The following is a 16,846-nucleotide window of genomic DNA, read 5'->3' as shown; positions in this document are numbered from 1 at the left end:
TAATTTGTGTTAAACAAAATCATGTCTGAGTTGAGCTGTACAGGCTTAACACAAATTCACATTTACCTCTTTGACCTCTCGTACCCGTGATCTACACAGTGAACCCGGACTCTGTCGCCCCCTAGTGGCGGCCGTGAATTGACGGTGACATGTGTTGCATAACCATGATCGACGTTTGTTTTGTATGTTTACAGTAGGCAGTTTTTATTCCACATAAAAAACACTGACCTCTCGTACCCGTGATCTTCACAGTGAACCCGGGCTCTGTCGCCCTCTAGTGGCGGCTGTTAGTGCTCTGTCGCCCCCTAGTGGCGGCTGTGAATGGCCGGTGACATGTGTTGCATAACCCTGATCCGATCCACGTTTGTTTTGTCTGTTTAAACTTTACAGTAGGCAGTTTCTATTCCACATAAAAATCACGGGGAGATCCGATTCAGCACAACTGTGCGATTGCACAATGGGTATCATTTAGGGGCCTAGACAGTTTTGGATTAGGCTGTTATGATTCATACACATAGTTATTTTAGCTGTATTAATAACATTTCTAAGGAAGCTCAAGTTGCAGATGGCAATTATTCGGACATTAAATCATGCATCCCTTTTTAATACTTTTTCGGAATAATACTGTTTGTAATGCAGCTTTCACTCCAAAATACTTCGCAATAATGCAACATATAATACTCAACAATATAATGAACCATCATCAGAATAATCTAATAATAAGTAGAAGAATAATCATAAAAGGAGGTCGAATATTTAAAATAAGTGTATAGGGTAGTCCACACAGTAACTAATCTAAAAAGGACACGGAGTGCTAAGTAAATAATTGATAACACCCGACTACAGTGTGGCCCAACCCGCATCACCGCCCAACATCACACGGCCCATTCCCTGACTCTGCTGTCATGCTGCATCCTCGCTACGTGCACAGCCGCCCTCCGCTCATGGCAACACTGTACACAGGCGGGAGCCGGGTCAAACCACTCTCCGGGCCTAGGGGTCGAAGGTCCGCTCGTAAACGGGGAATAAAAACACGCTCTTGGTTCGCCCCGTGAATGCGAAGTAGAAAAATCACGTCGTACGTTACACTGAAACGTATGCGGTGTTGCATGTGTGGGATAAAAAAGGGAAAAGAGGAAATGTAAAATCCCAAATGGTTTGTTCCTAATGTAAGACGTGCAAAAGCGAACGCACCGCACCCCAACTAGGACTCGGAAACACCACCGTGCACATTACTGCGTTGAGCCCGCCTCTCCGACGCTTTTTCATTCGATAGTTGCCTTTCATGGGCGGAGAACACCACCTTAATTTGACAGAGTATTGGCCTGAGGTGATGCCAGTATTCGTCACAGTTCCCCAGGCTGGCCAGGATGCGGAGGCAGGGCGAATGGGCAGGGCAGGGGGGCTCCTCTAGTGCAAAGTGAGCTCAACTTCTGTGAGGTGGTGATGTGCATTATATGTTAACCTCCACCTAAACTTTAGCATTTCACTTTCATTGTCTTGGATGGAGATAAATTAAACTGAGCCTTCAGATTTGAGTGAAGGCTGATCCCTGCGGCTGCGACCCTTTTAATTTCCCTCTGAAAGAGGACTTGGAAGCTGGTAAGTATTAATTTCTAGTCGTTATTACTGCAGACTATGGAGGAGGTGCATTGATGTTTATGTAAATAACGATTTGCTGCAATTGATTTATAAGTTCAAAACTTTTAAAGTACCCGCCCAACACCCATTTCAGCTGAATACATCTTCAGTTTTGAACGAAATTAAACAATCCCTATCGCCTGGGTCTTGTTATTTCCCCAAAGATTTTAATTCCAGAGTGCATCCATCTATAACCTTTCCAACCTCTTTAATGAATTATAGGTGAGGAGAATTCCGACCATAACAATGTGATGTGTCGGTTTTCCATTGCAGGTCGTGTGTTATTTGTTCAGTCCGGACTCGATTATTGTCCGTAGATATCTAAAAGCAGGTGAGCCACTGACTAACGCACATTGTGCCACTTGCCCATTCCACTGTGCGTGTGACAGCGGCTAACCTGTTTTTGGGGAAGCCACATTGGGCCGGTGTCGTGGGAGATTCCTCAGCGCTGGATGAAGACCTGTCCTGCACCCAATCAATGACAATCCTTAATAGGCCAACTGTACGTCGCTTGCTTATCTGGTATGTAGACCTATACGCACCATGAATGCAGCTTTAGCATATGGACAACTGCTGTTATAGGTCGGTCTTATTTATAGACACTACCCCGATGTTGCCTTGGCCATCCCATAATGCCCTCTACTGTCAACACGTCAGGTGCTTTATTCGTTTGGTAGCATTTTATCAGTGGCCTATTGTATTGTCATCATAACTTATTTTTATCTCAATGTACAGTTTGTTTTTAAAATCATAACTAACCTTTGTGTTTCGTTGCAGTCTTATTGTCTCTGGTGTAAATCCTTCTTATAAAAGTGACCTGTTTTCCATCAATCATAATATTTGACATGCCAATACTCCACCCTCATCAGCCATAAACATTCAGAATATTATTATCAAACACAAACATACACACACACCCTAAACTTAATACGATCACAACATTAATATGAATGTTTGTGAGCGTTATTAACACGCTTTTTAGGCAACTCATTTATGTGGACTTTCAGAACGCCAGAAACTGGTTTTGATTGATGTTCCATTGAATGGAGTCATAACTGGTATGTTGTACATAACCTACCAGAGAGCTGAGGGCTGTCCTCAGTGAAATAATTGATTGTGTGGGATTGGGTGTAATAACATTTAACACCCTTTGTGTTAGCTATGCCATTGAGCCATTAATATTTCATCTCTTTCTTGCTAAAACTACAGTTTTTCTAACTGGTTTCGTCAGTTGATTTCTCTTGTATACTAGTATAATGTCACATGACCAGATATGGGGGCTCCTATTGGTATAGCAGCACTCATGTTAAGGCATCAGGAAAGTCAGACATAGGCTGATAGGTTGTCCAGGCTGTCAGAGATTTGTGGCTTATCCAACGTCATGCCAAGCCACACACGTCTGGCTGTGATCTGCCTAGTCCATTTACACTACCAAATCTGCCCATTAAACCTGTAAGTCTGACTGTCTGCCTTCAAGGCACCACTAAATAAATACAATTGACTTTGTCTAAGCTATTTATTATTTTCGTTTTTTTAAGCCATGGGTCACGTAACAGAATGAAATGGCCATCAAGTGGAGGAAGGCATTTCAGAGTGTAAGACAGGAGCCAAGTGTCTGGTCTAAGATTATTTATACAACTGCTGTGTGCGTGTTTGTGTCTGTGTGAGTTTGTGTGAGAGAGCTAGAGTGCGATAGTACACGTCTGTCAGCTGGTCTGTTTGTTTACCCAAACAGGCCGAGGGTGACAGGGAAATGTTTAGCAGAGGAAGTTCAGAGTTGCGTGATTGTGTTTAAAAACAGCCAGTGTTTAGATATCCTATTTCAGCAGACAACATATTTGCTGTTCCTAGAAAAATAAAAGCAGAAGAAAGTTATTATCATCTTGAGGAAAGGATAAATCTTCTGGGGCATAATGTGCTTTGTGCAAGAATGCTTAACAGCCAACGCCCCTGTGTAAAATACATGTCATTTTAATAACTTAAGGTGATGTAGGTTAGCGTCAACATCTACTATTTCAGGGTTAATTGTTGGAAATGGCAAAGCCATCCGTCAGCTTTAAGTGAGAGAAATGGTCTATGAGAATATTTCGTTTTAGCTTGCCTCTGTTAGAGCCCATTTAGACCGCCCCCGGCTCATTTCTGACCAATCAGGGTATTGCTTTCATGATTGGATCCCGGAATCCATCTGGCCTGTCAATCACAGGTTCGTGAATGTAAAACAGGGATCAGAAAATGTTGGGGTTGTTTAGTTTCTAAATCATGCTTTCATCCGCTCGTTTCAGCTTTCTCTCCTAGCACCTTTAAGCCAAAGTACTACTTTAAAGTCGAAGTGTGTAGGATGTGGTGGCCTCTAGTGATGAGGTAGCAGATTGCAACCAACTCAATACCCCCTCTCCCCTCCCTTTCCAACGATGTAGGAGAGGTGATGGTGGCCTGGAGAGGCGATGGTGTAGGGGCTACTATTGTCCAAGGGGCCAGTTGGTACATTGTTTACTATAGCATAAGGAGCCATGTGTCAAGTGATGATGTTCCTTGATAGATTGCTAAATTGTCTATAGTTATTTAGTCTGTCAAACTATAGGTCATAGCTTACAAGAAAGATTTTGATTATGATTGTGAAGCGTAAAATTAATTCCTTGATTGCCCTAGGCCTCATTGTTATGACAAAATGTTCATAGGTGCGTGTCTTAAGGCATAGATAGTATAGTAGTTCTGATCCAGCAGTCCGACTGTGTTATAGCAGAACTTCTGATCCAGCAGTCCTGCTTTACAGCAGAATTTCTGATCCAGCAGTCCTACTGTGTCAAAGCTGAGCTTCTGATCCAGCAGTCCTACTATGTTATAGCAGAACTTCTGATCCAGCAGTCCTATACTATGTTATAGTAGTCCTTCTCATATAGCAGAACTTCTGGGGGGAGACGCATCATCAATCATTTCACACACTAATAGCTACGGACAGCTATGACATTTCTATAACCAGTCACTCATAAATAGCTCTGAAATCATACCTACAGCACCTTTGAGGAAAAGATAAGTGTAGAAGATAAGACAAGGCATGAAGATAATCTCTAATAGGGCAGATGTAGAGAAGACGATACATAATGATGCAGATACTGTGATAAAATAAGTCCTGCATCTCAGGCACTTCCATCTGTTGAAAGTGTTTTGTTCCCTGAGGTTCCTCTTGGTTCCTGAGGAACGCTTTGGCTGAGCCCGCGGCAAAGCAGATAGAGAACTGCAAGAAGGGACTTTCCAGCGAAGAATCACAGCGAGGAATGCAGGTCTTAAAGTCCCGTACAACAAACCCTCGGATATAGGGAAAAGTGGGGCTTTACGAATATACCGTATAGGACTTCTCTGACAACGCACTCTCTTGGTCTGCTTGTTCTCCGCCCCTCTGGTGCGGTCAGCCAGTGGGCGAAGCCGAGATGGTCAGCTGACATGGTGCAACTGTGCAGGTGTTGTCTATGTTTTATACGGTGTTCATACGTTTTTATAAGGTGTTTCTTTATAGGTCCATGGGTGTTCCACATCAGCCATTTGGTCAGAAAATGACGTGTTTTCAGATTATTCATGTTTATCGATCACCTTCACGCTGATTTAACGGGTGTTTTCTCCCTCCTGGCTACGTAGTGTGAGAGTGTTGTGACCAATGACCTCACATAAGCCAGGCCACTCCCTTTACCTTGTAAAACATGCAGACCACACCTGCACAGGTACAGTGGCTATCGATGAACTCAAGTACTAACACACAAAACAACTCAGTATTTACAAGACTGAGTTTATTAGATGACTTTGGGATGTAAATTGTTACATTTTCCTGACCAAATATCGGGTAGGTCTGTAGTGGATACATCCCTCTGTGATAGTGATGATTATTTTAATTATTTCGTTTTTATATCCTGAGGATGTGTCCGTCTAGCGCCCCCTGCAGTCACAACCGCGTAACAATAATCAATAAAAAAATACAAACTTTATCAGGAACACAATGACGTTTTTTTTTTTATTATACTTAAATACACAGATAAAGTAATAATTGCTGTAGGTTAAAGTTGTCCTAAATTATTTGAACATTTCATACATGTATTTTTCAGTGTGCACTGTAGCAAATTACTGTATATATATATTTGTATCATGTATATATAATTGCATACATATATATATATATATATAATATACAGTATGTTTACGATGGTAGTAAAGGTAACAAGGTCATCGTACAACAGTAAGACGGTAAGGGGTTTAAATGAGTCGATGGAGCATTGAACGTGAAGATCTGGGGGTCCATGGCTTATCTCCATGACTGCTCCCTGGATACCAGGACTGCAACACACACACAGATAAGTGGACATGATGAAGATGGTGGTGGTGGTGGTGGGGATCGCTTGTCAGGTTAGACACTTTGGGTTACTGACGCAGCACGGGAGCTGGTCTAGGAAGTACACCGTGGAGGACTGTACCCGGTACAGTGTCTACAATGTGATTTGTCAATTGATCGTGTGTGAATTTGTGTGTTAGAACATTATTAACAATTACAGCTGAATACAGCTATTAACAGCTGAAATGATGATACGAATGATCCCACAGAAAAGAAACAACAAAGCCAACACGGACACACACACACAAACTTTGATCTGTCATTAGTATAGAGGATAAAAATGGTGCAAGAATGGATAATAAAGTCTACGAATGATAGTAAGCGCACACAATTGACAATGTGCATGGCCACATGGGTTCATCATTAGAATTCAACGATGAGTGATGTTTCAAATTGAATTTAAAAGCCTATGACAGGTCAAAGATGTGGTGTGAGTGCGCATCATACAATATACTGGATCAATATACTGGATCCATATCAGAGGGAATTTACCTGTTTGATATTGAAGCCTAAGTCAGTCATTGAAATGCATGTTGTGATATCAGGATGTATGTCCATATAAGGATGCATGTCTGTATATATCAGACCAACTGTGCATTTAAAAAAATAAAATACATTCCCTTGAATATAGACATGCCTCATATTTTCATGTCTTGTTTATGTCCATGATATTTCACACATTTTTCACGTGGCCTTTTTTCAATCAGACACGAGTTTGCGTTTCAATGACAAGAATTGACACAGTATAATAGTAATGGTCCAGTGTAATATCAAACGATCATCATGATATCAAAGAATTGCCAAAAGCAACAGCCAGGAGAACAGAAAAAGAACCAAACAAGGTGAAGGAAAAGCAGTCAGCGCACCACGGCCGCCTCAGAACACAGCCAGCGCAGCCCCTTTTAAAGACGCAGCGCCGCAGAGATAGAGCAGTGACTACCAGGGCCACAGAGAGAGAGCAGTCACTACCATAGACCGGTCCCTTCCAGGGGCCAGACAGGAGCTGGGAGCGGTTTCTGATGGTTCAGAACTGGGAGCATGGGTAATGGCTCAGGGTTCTGAAGAGGGCCATGGTGTCACAAAGGAACAGTGTCATTCAGTTTGCAACGCCCATTGGGAAAACTGGGCTTTGGTTGCTCTTTGGAATTGTAACAGGGACATAGAATAATAATAAACTACAAACAATATCCATACTTCAAAAGGTAAACTGAAAAACAATTGGTCCCATTCCTCTTTGCGTCACAGTATCAAAATGTCGGAATGGCTAACAGTCTTTCTCCAGTGCTAACTATTACTGTGTTAGTCTCTCTCCAGTGCTATTACTCTTTGTTTAGGTCTCTCTCCAGTGCTATTATTCAGTCTTACAGTCTCTCTCCATTGCCAACTATTACTGTGTTACAGTCTCTCCCCAGTGCTAACTATTACTCTGCGTTACAGTCTCGCTCCAGTGCTAACTGTTGCTGTGTTACATTCTCTCTCCAGTGCTAATTATTACTCTGGGGTACAGTCTCTCTCCAGAGCTATTACTCTGTGTTTAGGTCTCCCTCCAGTGCTATTAATCTGTGTTTAGGTTTCTCCAAGAGCTAACTATTACTATGTGTTACAGTCTCTCTCCAGTGCCAAGTATAACCTAACGTGTTACATGGGGTTCATACAGTTAAGACCAGCCCTTACATTATATTGTGGAAGGTATTTTAGCTCTGCATCCATGGGTGGAATGAGAGGGTCAAGTGCATGGAGGGAATGTAGAAATTAATTTGGCTTGGTTTAGTATGGTACAATTTCAGTGGGGGGGTGTCACTCCATTGATGTAGAAACACAAAAATGGGTTAGACATTTATGTTTACCCAATCATCATCCACCTCAGATTTAAACAAGCCAATCATGAGCCGGTCGCTACTCGCTACCTACTTACCAGTTACTGTCCTACTTGGAGGAAGAGTGTGTGTGTGTGTGTGTGTGTGTGTGTGTGTGTGTGTGTGTGTGTGTGTGTGTGTGTGTGTGTGTGTGTGTGTGTGTGTGTGTGTGTGTGTGTGTGTGTGTGTGTGTGTGTGTGTGTGTGTGTGTGTGTGTGTGGAGAGAAACCAAAGAAACAGGTCATCAGCCCAAAGGATTAGAGAAAAAGGCAAAGTAAAAAATTAAAAAATAAACACAAACAAGGCCAATCCAATCGACACGCAGGAAAGCAGGTCAGCAATCAGGGAAGTTAGGACCTAGCGGACCACCATGCAGTCACCTTCCCCAGAACCCACCACCACCAGACCCAGAGTCTGCACACAGCGGACACGCAGCCGCCACCACCCAGCCAAGCGGTGAGCGGGGGGGGGGGGGGCGGGAGGTCTCACACATACACACCCTCGGGGTTGAGACTGGACACCAGAGGGTTCTGCAGGTTGCGGGGATGACCCAGGAACTGTTTGGCGGTGGACCGGGGCGGAGAGTCTGTGCTGGGGAGCAGACCTTGGCCTGAGGGGAGAGAAGGGAGAATAGGGGGGGGGGGGGGGTGGGGGGGGTCAGGTGTTGAGCGGGCTGTGGTCTCTCGATTCAAAGATTGGTTTGGATTCATATCCAACGTCTGGAGGCAGACAAGCTGAAATCCCGTTGGACGGCGCGATTCACTTTCTCTGAGTTCATATTTGTTTCGACCAAACGTGTTGCTGGAGGTGGGGATCTGAAAGCGCTGCAATTAGTGAACACAAACTCGGCCAGCAGAAGTCAACTGTCTGTAAAGGTTTCGAATCAACACGTGTGTATCTGTATGTCTGCGTCTCTCTCTGTGTCTCTCTCTCTCTGTGTCTCTCTCTCTGTGTGTGTGTGTGTGTGTGTGTGTGTGTGTGTGTGTGTGTGTGTGTGTGTGTGTGTGTGTGTGTGTGTGTGTGTGTGTGTGTGTGTGTGTGTGTGTCTGTGTCTGTGTGTCTGGTGGTGTTCACCTCCGTTCCTGTACTCCTCCGTGAGGAGCTGGGCCAGCTCCAGCTGGTCCAGCCGGTCCAGCTGCTCTTGCAGCTCTGTGCGGGTGTAGGCGTGGGCGGTGGGGACCCCCGTCTGCTGGATGAACTGCTGCAGGTTACACTGCCGCAGCTCCTTGTTCAGCTCCTCCAGCTCGTCCTGCTTCGCCTGGGGAGGAGCAGAGGGGGGTGGAGGAGGAGGAGCAGAGGGTGCAGGAGGAGGATGAGGAGGGGGAGCAGAAGGGGGCGGAGGAAGAAAAGGAGGTTGAGGTGGTGGCGGGGGAGGAGTTGGAGAAGGAGGGGTTGGGGGGATGAGAGTGGAGGAGGAGGCAGAGGTGGTGGAGTTCGAGGAGGAGGAGGAGGAGGAGGAGGAGGAGGAAGCAGAGATGGTGGAGGCGGAGGAGGAAGAGGACAAGAGCTGAAGTTAGTTGTTGCTTACTAATCTCGGACAAAATTCAGTCAATATAAAAACGACAGTGCTAAGTGCTGCATGGTTGTTCGTTGTATTTCGTTTTATTATAAATGTATTTATTATCAATGTATGATAGTAACATTCTAAATCGCATAAACAATCATTTTCAACACTTGAAATTTAATCGAATATAAATAAAAAATATATAAAAGCATACAAATAAAGTATCACAAAGAGGGACAGAGAGGTAAGATTGGACCTAAAACGTCAGAACCAGTCCATATATGTCGTACATCACTCAGTATTCACCACAAGGGGGCGGCAGAGCCCACAACACTCCATTACAACGGCTCCATTATGATATAATGATGCTTAGTCTTAGACATAAGAAAAATCCACAATGAACACTCAATTCCATAACGGAACGGACTTTTTAACCATAGGTAGGACCAATCCATCTTATGGATCAACATGTCAGTCAACGTGTCAGCACAGACACTGCCGGTCTGTCTGCAGTCGGTCGCGGTTGCCGTGTTGCCTTAATGACAGGAACCTGGTGTTCATCTCCGGCGTCGAGACGTGCCTCGACACGTCAGCCCAGCCGACAGACACCGTGCCAGGCAGAGTGACACCCACCCACCCCGGCCTAGCATAGCAGGACGCAGTTAACAATCAACCCGGTTGTACGGCTGTTTGCTGTATCTGCGTAATGATTCGAAGTGAGATGGGGACGAACACAACCATGACACGGTGGCGCGATCGCTGCCCCGGCGCGAGCTCAATTGGTGGTTCTGGCGAGTCTGTCGTCACCGTTTTTATGTGATAATATCCTTGGGCGTCTCTGCAGCCCGGTGCTACATCATGCAGAACAGTTGCGCAGACAAAAACACGCCATTCATGATGCATGATGCATGAAGCTGATCGCTGCCTGGATGCTGTCCAAACCGACATGTAACCTCTCTCATGTCTGTCGGGTGTCTTAAAGAGAACTTGCTCAACACAAGAGGTTTTTTTACGACTTTAACAGTTTTCTTTATGGTTTTTGCCGAGAGAAACAAATAAAACTTGAATTGAATCACACCTGGACGGAAGCGGAGAGAAAGGACAGCACGACAGCCTCCGGAACTGTTTTGTCATTAGTGTGTGTGCGGTGGTTTCATAACTAAGTTAATGCTGACAAGTCCCAAACAAATCATTTCTGGAACAGCTAAGGAAATCTGGCTCCGGCAATTTGTGTGTATTTGATTGAATACAAAAGGGAGAATCGTTATTTATGCCAAAATATAATATGTTTTACTCCTCCACTTGGAACTGGGCAGGCCAGTGAATACCTTTAGCACACACACACACACACACACACACACACACACACACACACACACACACACACACACACACACACACACACACACACACACACACACACACACACACACACACACACACACACACACACACACACCTGAACTTTCTGATAGCCCACCTCCATTCATTATGATCCTTACATCTACCCTGTTTCACGTCTACTGATTATATGACACTTAACATAACAGACGTGGGTACTTAATGAGGTGATTAATCCCCGAAGTACCACGGTAGCGACACAGCACCACAAACTCAGTACAAACATCCAAAACTAGGCCAGGTTTCCCGCGGATACAGAAAAGCCGGGAGCATACGCAGCCTGGTACTGCACCACACGAGGGCGCCCGTGAGCGTAATGAAAGCCAACCTAAGCCACTCTGCTCCCGGGGTGACGCTGAGCCAGTTTGGGCTCAGCTAAGCTCCCCCTCAGCGCAGACATGATAAGAAACAAGGTTGACTTCGGCACGCAAGCTCTGCTTTCTTCCCGACCAAATTATATTCACAGCGGCCTATAAAATAAACTCAAGATAGACCGCTGACCGATATAAAATTCAGCGTGGATGGCGGCGGAGGGCCTTGGGACTGAACGGAGATGGGCCCCAGGGTTTGGAGTCCCCTGCTGGGCTTTGGTATCTGGGCATGGGGCCTCAGCCCGCAGGGGATGGACCACAGTGTCCCGTTTGGTGAGTTGAATGGAAAAAGTTTCACTTTAAACAGGGTTATGTCTTTATTCAGACGATACAAACAACACACGAGATTACCGCATCTGGGACGACCATCGACAGATGCACAACGACAAGGCTAATATCGACTGCCTCTTTGGCAATCAGTAGAGTGCTATATTTAAAATTTTGTACAAATATGAAGAAATGAGTTGAACGTCACTATAACACTATGAGTAACCTCATTGGGGATCAGACAGCATGCCTGCTGAACCAGACGGGCGTCACAACGTCACCTGGTGCAACATAAACACAGCAGGCAGGTAGCGCCTGGGTAATTACAGGTCATTAGTTTTAATATTCCTCATTGCATTAGGATCTCTTTTCAGAACAGACGTACCTTGTAAGGAAGGTGCGTGTCTGTTTACAAAGCACCAGCCCTCTGCAGTAGCTTATTTCAATGGGATCCTTCAAATAGTTCAAATCCCGTGTCAGGGATTCAACTGAACTTTGTTATAAAGTGACCTTATGTATGAACTACAAAGCAACGCAACGTATGATATTGAACTAAAATATGCAGATATTAAAACATGTTCCAAGGCATATTCTCAGATTGTTATTCGTACGTGAGAGGCGTTACCTCTGTGTGCCGATAGGGAGTTGATGTGGTGCGGTTGCAATGTCAATAGCATAGACTCGACTCAAAAACCTCTCCTCCTCTCTCTGAGGGTTTCATACTGTCCTTCATCCACCTGATCGAGGAACACATTCTCCCAGCGATATCACTACCGAAACGCAATGTCACGACGCAACGATCCTTCACTTTAACCGAGCCGTGAGCGTCGGCTAACAGTCCCAGGAGCGAGGGGGAGCCGACGGAGGCCAACGACAAAGAGAAACGTAAGGGTTCTGGCATGGAATTTGACACATAAAAAATGCAGAAACGCATCTCTCTCTCTCTCTCTCTCTCCTCTCTCTCTCTCTCTCTCTCTCTCTCTCTCTCTCTCTCTCTCTCTCTCTCTCTCTCTCTCTCTCTCTCTCTCTCTCTCTCTCTCTCTCTCTCCTCTCTCTCTCTCTCTCTCTCTCTCTCTCTCTCTCTCTCTCTCTCTCTCTCTCTCTCTCTCTCTCTCTCTCTCTCTCTCTCTCTCCTCCCCCCCACTAAACATCCACCTCCAGGCTACTCCTCGTTGAGATGAGAAGCCCCTGGGTACCTCCCCCCTTCACCTCTCCCTTACCTGAAGCAGTGACTCCGCCTTGCCCAACACCGCCTGGCCCTCCGTCAGCTGCTGCTCTAGCTCCGCCCCTTGCCTCTGCTGGCTCTGCAGCTCCGCCCTCACCCCCACTATCGACTCCTCGGGCTGCTTCCCGTCGGCCCAGGCCTGGCCCTCCCTCCGCTCCCGCTCCATCTCCTGCTCCAGCTGCGCCGAGCGCACCGAGATGCCGTGGAGCCGGCGGCCGCAGTCGTCCATTTTGGCGTGGAGCTCGCCCAGCCGGGCCCTCATGCCCTTCTCCTGCTCCAGCTCCGCCCGCAGCTCGTCCTGCCAGAAGTCCTCGTGGGCCAGCTCCGCCTGGTTGCGGCGCACCGCCTGCTCCAGCACCTCCAGCTCCTCCAGGGCGTGGGGGTCCAGGGCGGGCGAGGGGCAGGGCGACTGCCGGGGGGACTCCCAGGGCCGGGCCTCCCGCTCCAGGGCCTCCAGCTGGGCCTCCGTGGCCCTCAGCCGCTCCTGCTGCTTCAGAACCTGCCGGAAGACCTCGTCTTTGGAGACCCCCACGGGGGGCGAGGGCGAGGGCGAGAGGGGACTGGGGGAAGGGGCCGGGGAGGCTCTCTGCTCCGGGGAGTCCCGCGGGGACCTCCGGGTCTGGGGGGCCTTGGTCTTCGGGGAGGTGGATGGACCCAGGTTGAACGTGAGGGACTTCTTGGGCTGGTTGTGTTTGAGGCGCTCGGGCTCCGAGTGGTGGGGCAGGGCGAAGGGGGAGGGCGAGAGGTCCTGTTTGGAGGCGGGGCTGTCGCTGCTGGGGCCGGTGCGCCGCAGGAAGAACTGGACCTCGTTGCCATGCTGGCCCAGCTTGGACAGGGACTCCAGGGGCCGGTCCGTGGCCAGCAGCTGCCTCTCGGTGTCCCGTAGACGCTGGATCAGGACGTAGCGGCCCGTCTGACCTGGAGGATCCAACACAAACACGTTAGTGGCACCGCTTGTTTGAGACGACGCCCTCTACAGGTTAAACACGCGCTATTGCAGGCGTCACCTCTGATTGGCTGACCCGGTCAGTTGAAGGCTCTCAGAATGAAAAAACTAAACTTGAAGCATTGTTTAAGGTGGGGTCATGGGGTCTTGGTGTTGACACAATCCATTATTCAAATCTTTGATTTTCATGTGACCACTTAGATTTGTTTGTGTTAACAAGGTGTGGAGTCTTTCACACACACACACACACACACACACACACACACACACACACACACACACACACACACACACACACACACACACACACACACACACACACCCCCCCCCCCCCCCCCCCCCCACCCACCCACCAAGGGATGCAAAAAAAAAGTCCAACCGCTAAGACCAAGGGGATGCAAAAACTGAATAAACAGGGAGAGTTTCAGTGTACATGTCCGTCAGACAGTGAGAAGACCCACAGAGATAAGAGGGACTCATTCCTCCAATCCCCTCAAAAATTGAGAGTCTGACGATTGTTGTTTAAAACGTCTACAATATATAGATACCTATTGTTTCTTCAAATGAACCATGGTTTCCGCGAGGGCTCTGAAACGAGGACAAGCGCTCCCTAATGATTTGGCAGGCGGCTCACAGAAGAGGGGGAGAAGGAGGAGGAGTGCTAAATCTGGAGCCGTGGCGTTCAGGGCCGGCCAACGCCGTGACCAACGCCCCGAAGAGACCGCGATGAAGACACGGCACCAATCCAGCCTGACCCCCTTCACCCCTCCGGAGAGGAACATCTAGCCCCCCGGAAAAAAAAATGGAGCCTTTGATTTATGTAGGTCGCCAAAGAATGAACGATGAACGCGGAACAAAAGAGTGTTGTTCCGCGTGTTTGTCCTCCCGATGAACCGCTGTTTTATTCGGAGGCTGTCCCCGCTGAGCTACACCTCCAAGACTTCTACAGAAGAAGCTTGTTTTGTCTCGAACCCATGGGGAACGCATTTTGGTACGACACTGATTTCAGTTAACCGGATTAAAAATTAACGAACGGGCCAGGAGAGAGATCTGAGTTTTGTTAACAGCGGGTGTCAAAACAAAACAAAGCACGTTAACACTATCCACCCACGGTCGCTGGCTGTCATAAACAAACACTTACAAGATAGCCCCCGTCGCATTCGTTTAAATTTAGCTCCCTCACACAGCAAGGGAGACCTCATCTGAAACGGCGCCGAGATTATGACAAACGGGTGCCACTGCAGACTCTCTCTCAGCTACCCTGAACGGGCAGGATCCGCCCTGTACCACGAGCCCAAGGTCTTGGTTTTATGAGGTCTTCTGGAGGACAAAGTGATGCACGTTCCCCTTGTCATTGGCATTTTAAACTGCAAATAGCACTAATCTGGTTGGCATATGGCCCAGGAGGTAGAGCGGGTCGACTGGTAACCGGAAGGTGGCTGATGCGATCCCCGGCTCCACCAAGCTGAGTTTCGAGGTGTCCCTGAGCAACACACCAACCTTAACTGCTCCAGACGAGCTCGCTCTCACCTTGCGTGGTTGACACCGACGGTCGTGTGTCAATGTGTGCATGAATGCTTTGGATAAAGGTGTTCCCAAAATGCCAATCTCCTAAATGTAAAAGTGTAAATGTCATTGGCATCCTAAACTGCAGATATTCCTTATCTGCTCTGTGTATTGTCTTACTTTCACGTGTAATCTCCTATCTGACCACCTCGGTCTGCTATCATGAAGTGTTGTGACCCCCTGGATGCAAACCAAACCGGAGGAGACCACAACGCAGTGGGTACTGACCGATGGCCTGGGCTAAAGCGATGACCACATCCTGGCAGGAGGTCTCCTCCGATAGCCCGCAGACCACCCGGACCACCCCGTCCACCCAGACCTTCAGCTCCATCGGACACCGGGGGAGCTGTGGGGGGGGGGGGGGGGGGGGCTCAGTCAGGGGTCACGGGTCAGGGGTCAGGGGTCAACTCGGCTCCGTGTGGTTGGGTCCGGCTCCACTCTGAGGAGAAGAAGAAGGAGGAGGACATCGGTTAGTGGCGCTTCACGGGTTAAGAAGATGCAGCTTCGGGAGCAACGGCTCAACAATTGTGTCTAGAGCAAACAGTGAGCGGTTATAAAGCCACACACACCCGAGGTCGCACGGCGCACACCACAAGCGGTGACGCACGAGCCAAAGACAAACTAACGAGAAACTGACGCCGGAAAACAGTGTGTGTGTGTGTGTGTGTGTGTGTGTGTGTGTGTGTGTGTGTGTGTGTGTGTGTGTGTGTGTGTGTGTGTGTGTGTGGGTAACCCTAGCCCTCCTGTGTGTGTGACGCCGACTGGTTGCTAAGGTAAACAGCCCCTGCCAGCAGGAGGCCGTCCCAGCGTCACATGCTGCTGTTGTGTGAAGTCATCCTCCGTCGAGCATCCAGGCTAACGGTTTCTAGACCCCGCAGCCCCAGTCCAGGGGGGTTGTTTGACGCGGGCCCCCTGCCCATTGGCCCCAAAAGGCCTGTTTTCTTAGCTTGGTTGTGGGTCTCCTGTGGGGATATCCAAGCGTAAACGCCAATCTGTAACCCAATTAAACGCACCGCTGCCCTCCCTCAAAGCACCTATGAAAGCTCGCTGCCAAGGGGTGCACCGTTGGGGTTGTGCGGGCGTCCGGGCCCGGGTGTTGTGGTGTGTGAAGCATGTGTGTAGTGTGTGTGTTTGATGTGGTGTGTAGTGCGAGTGTGTGTTGTGCGAGTGTGTGTTTGATGTGGTGTGTAGTGCATGAGCGAGTGTGTGTGTTGTGTTTTTTGTGATGGGTGTTTGATGTGTGTGCGCGATTGCGTGTGCGTTCAAAAATAACAATAATAGCGTGTGTGTCTTTGCTGCAAGCATTCAATTGTACCACTACCAAGCCTCTCGGCTAAATTAGTCTGTGTGTCTGGATCACCGTTCCAGAAACATTAATGGTTTGTCATCTGATCAAGTATTGATTCCCGTGTGCAAAACCACAACCGGGTCTCAAGACTCACTTGTTCAGAGTTGGCCTAGACTCTGCAAAGCCACACCATCCCTCCTATGCTCTTATTGTATGTTGTATGTCCTGGCACTTAATATTTGCACTTAGTTGTGTAGCATCTTATCGAAGCTAGCTTTGTTGTATATGAGGAATAACAACAGTGAGTGCTTGGCACTTGGTTATATGAACATCCTAACTGTATCGACAGCGATATTTTTTTTCTCCTTCTTCTGTACTTATGCTTATTGAATGTACTTATTGT

The 16,846-nt window shown here is 47.6% G+C and overlaps 1 protein-coding gene and 1 long non-coding RNA gene across 5 annotated transcripts in view; one reads left to right on the top strand and one right to left on the bottom strand.

Moving 5' to 3' along the window:
* The first annotated feature begins 1,231 nt into the window (after positions 1–1,231).
* LOC132464278 (uncharacterized) lies at positions 1,232–8,064 on the top strand. Its single transcript, XR_009527223.1, has 3 exons — positions 1,232–1,602; positions 2,031–4,400; positions 4,468–8,064. It is a non-coding gene; the product is annotated as an uncharacterized LOC132464278 (long non-coding RNA).
* LOC132464276 (ras association domain-containing protein 8-like) overlaps positions 5,407–16,846 on the bottom strand; it is a 38,247-nt gene continuing 26,807 nt past the window's right edge. For all 4 annotated transcript variants that reach the window (XM_060060563.1, XM_060060562.1, XM_060060561.1 and 1 more), the window contains 5 exons: positions 15,384–15,594; positions 12,639–13,561; positions 8,950–9,133; positions 8,375–8,485; positions 5,407–5,964 (listed from right to left, as the gene is read on the bottom strand). In XM_060060563.1, the coding sequence (XP_059916546.1) occupies positions 5,933–5,964; positions 8,375–8,485; positions 8,950–9,133; positions 12,639–13,561; positions 15,384–15,486 (1,353 nt within the window). In that variant the 5' untranslated portion in view covers positions 15,487–15,594 and the 3' untranslated portion in view covers positions 5,407–5,932. The remainder of the gene's footprint in view (positions 5,965–8,374; positions 8,486–8,949; positions 9,134–12,638; positions 13,562–15,383; positions 15,595–16,846) is intronic.

Source organism: Gadus macrocephalus, chromosome 9 (genome assembly GCF_031168955.1).
Source record: "Gadus macrocephalus chromosome 9, ASM3116895v1".
Taxonomy (NCBI): domain Eukaryota; kingdom Metazoa; phylum Chordata; class Actinopteri; order Gadiformes; family Gadidae; genus Gadus; species Gadus macrocephalus.
This window is presented reverse-complemented; position numbering and strand designations above follow the sequence as displayed.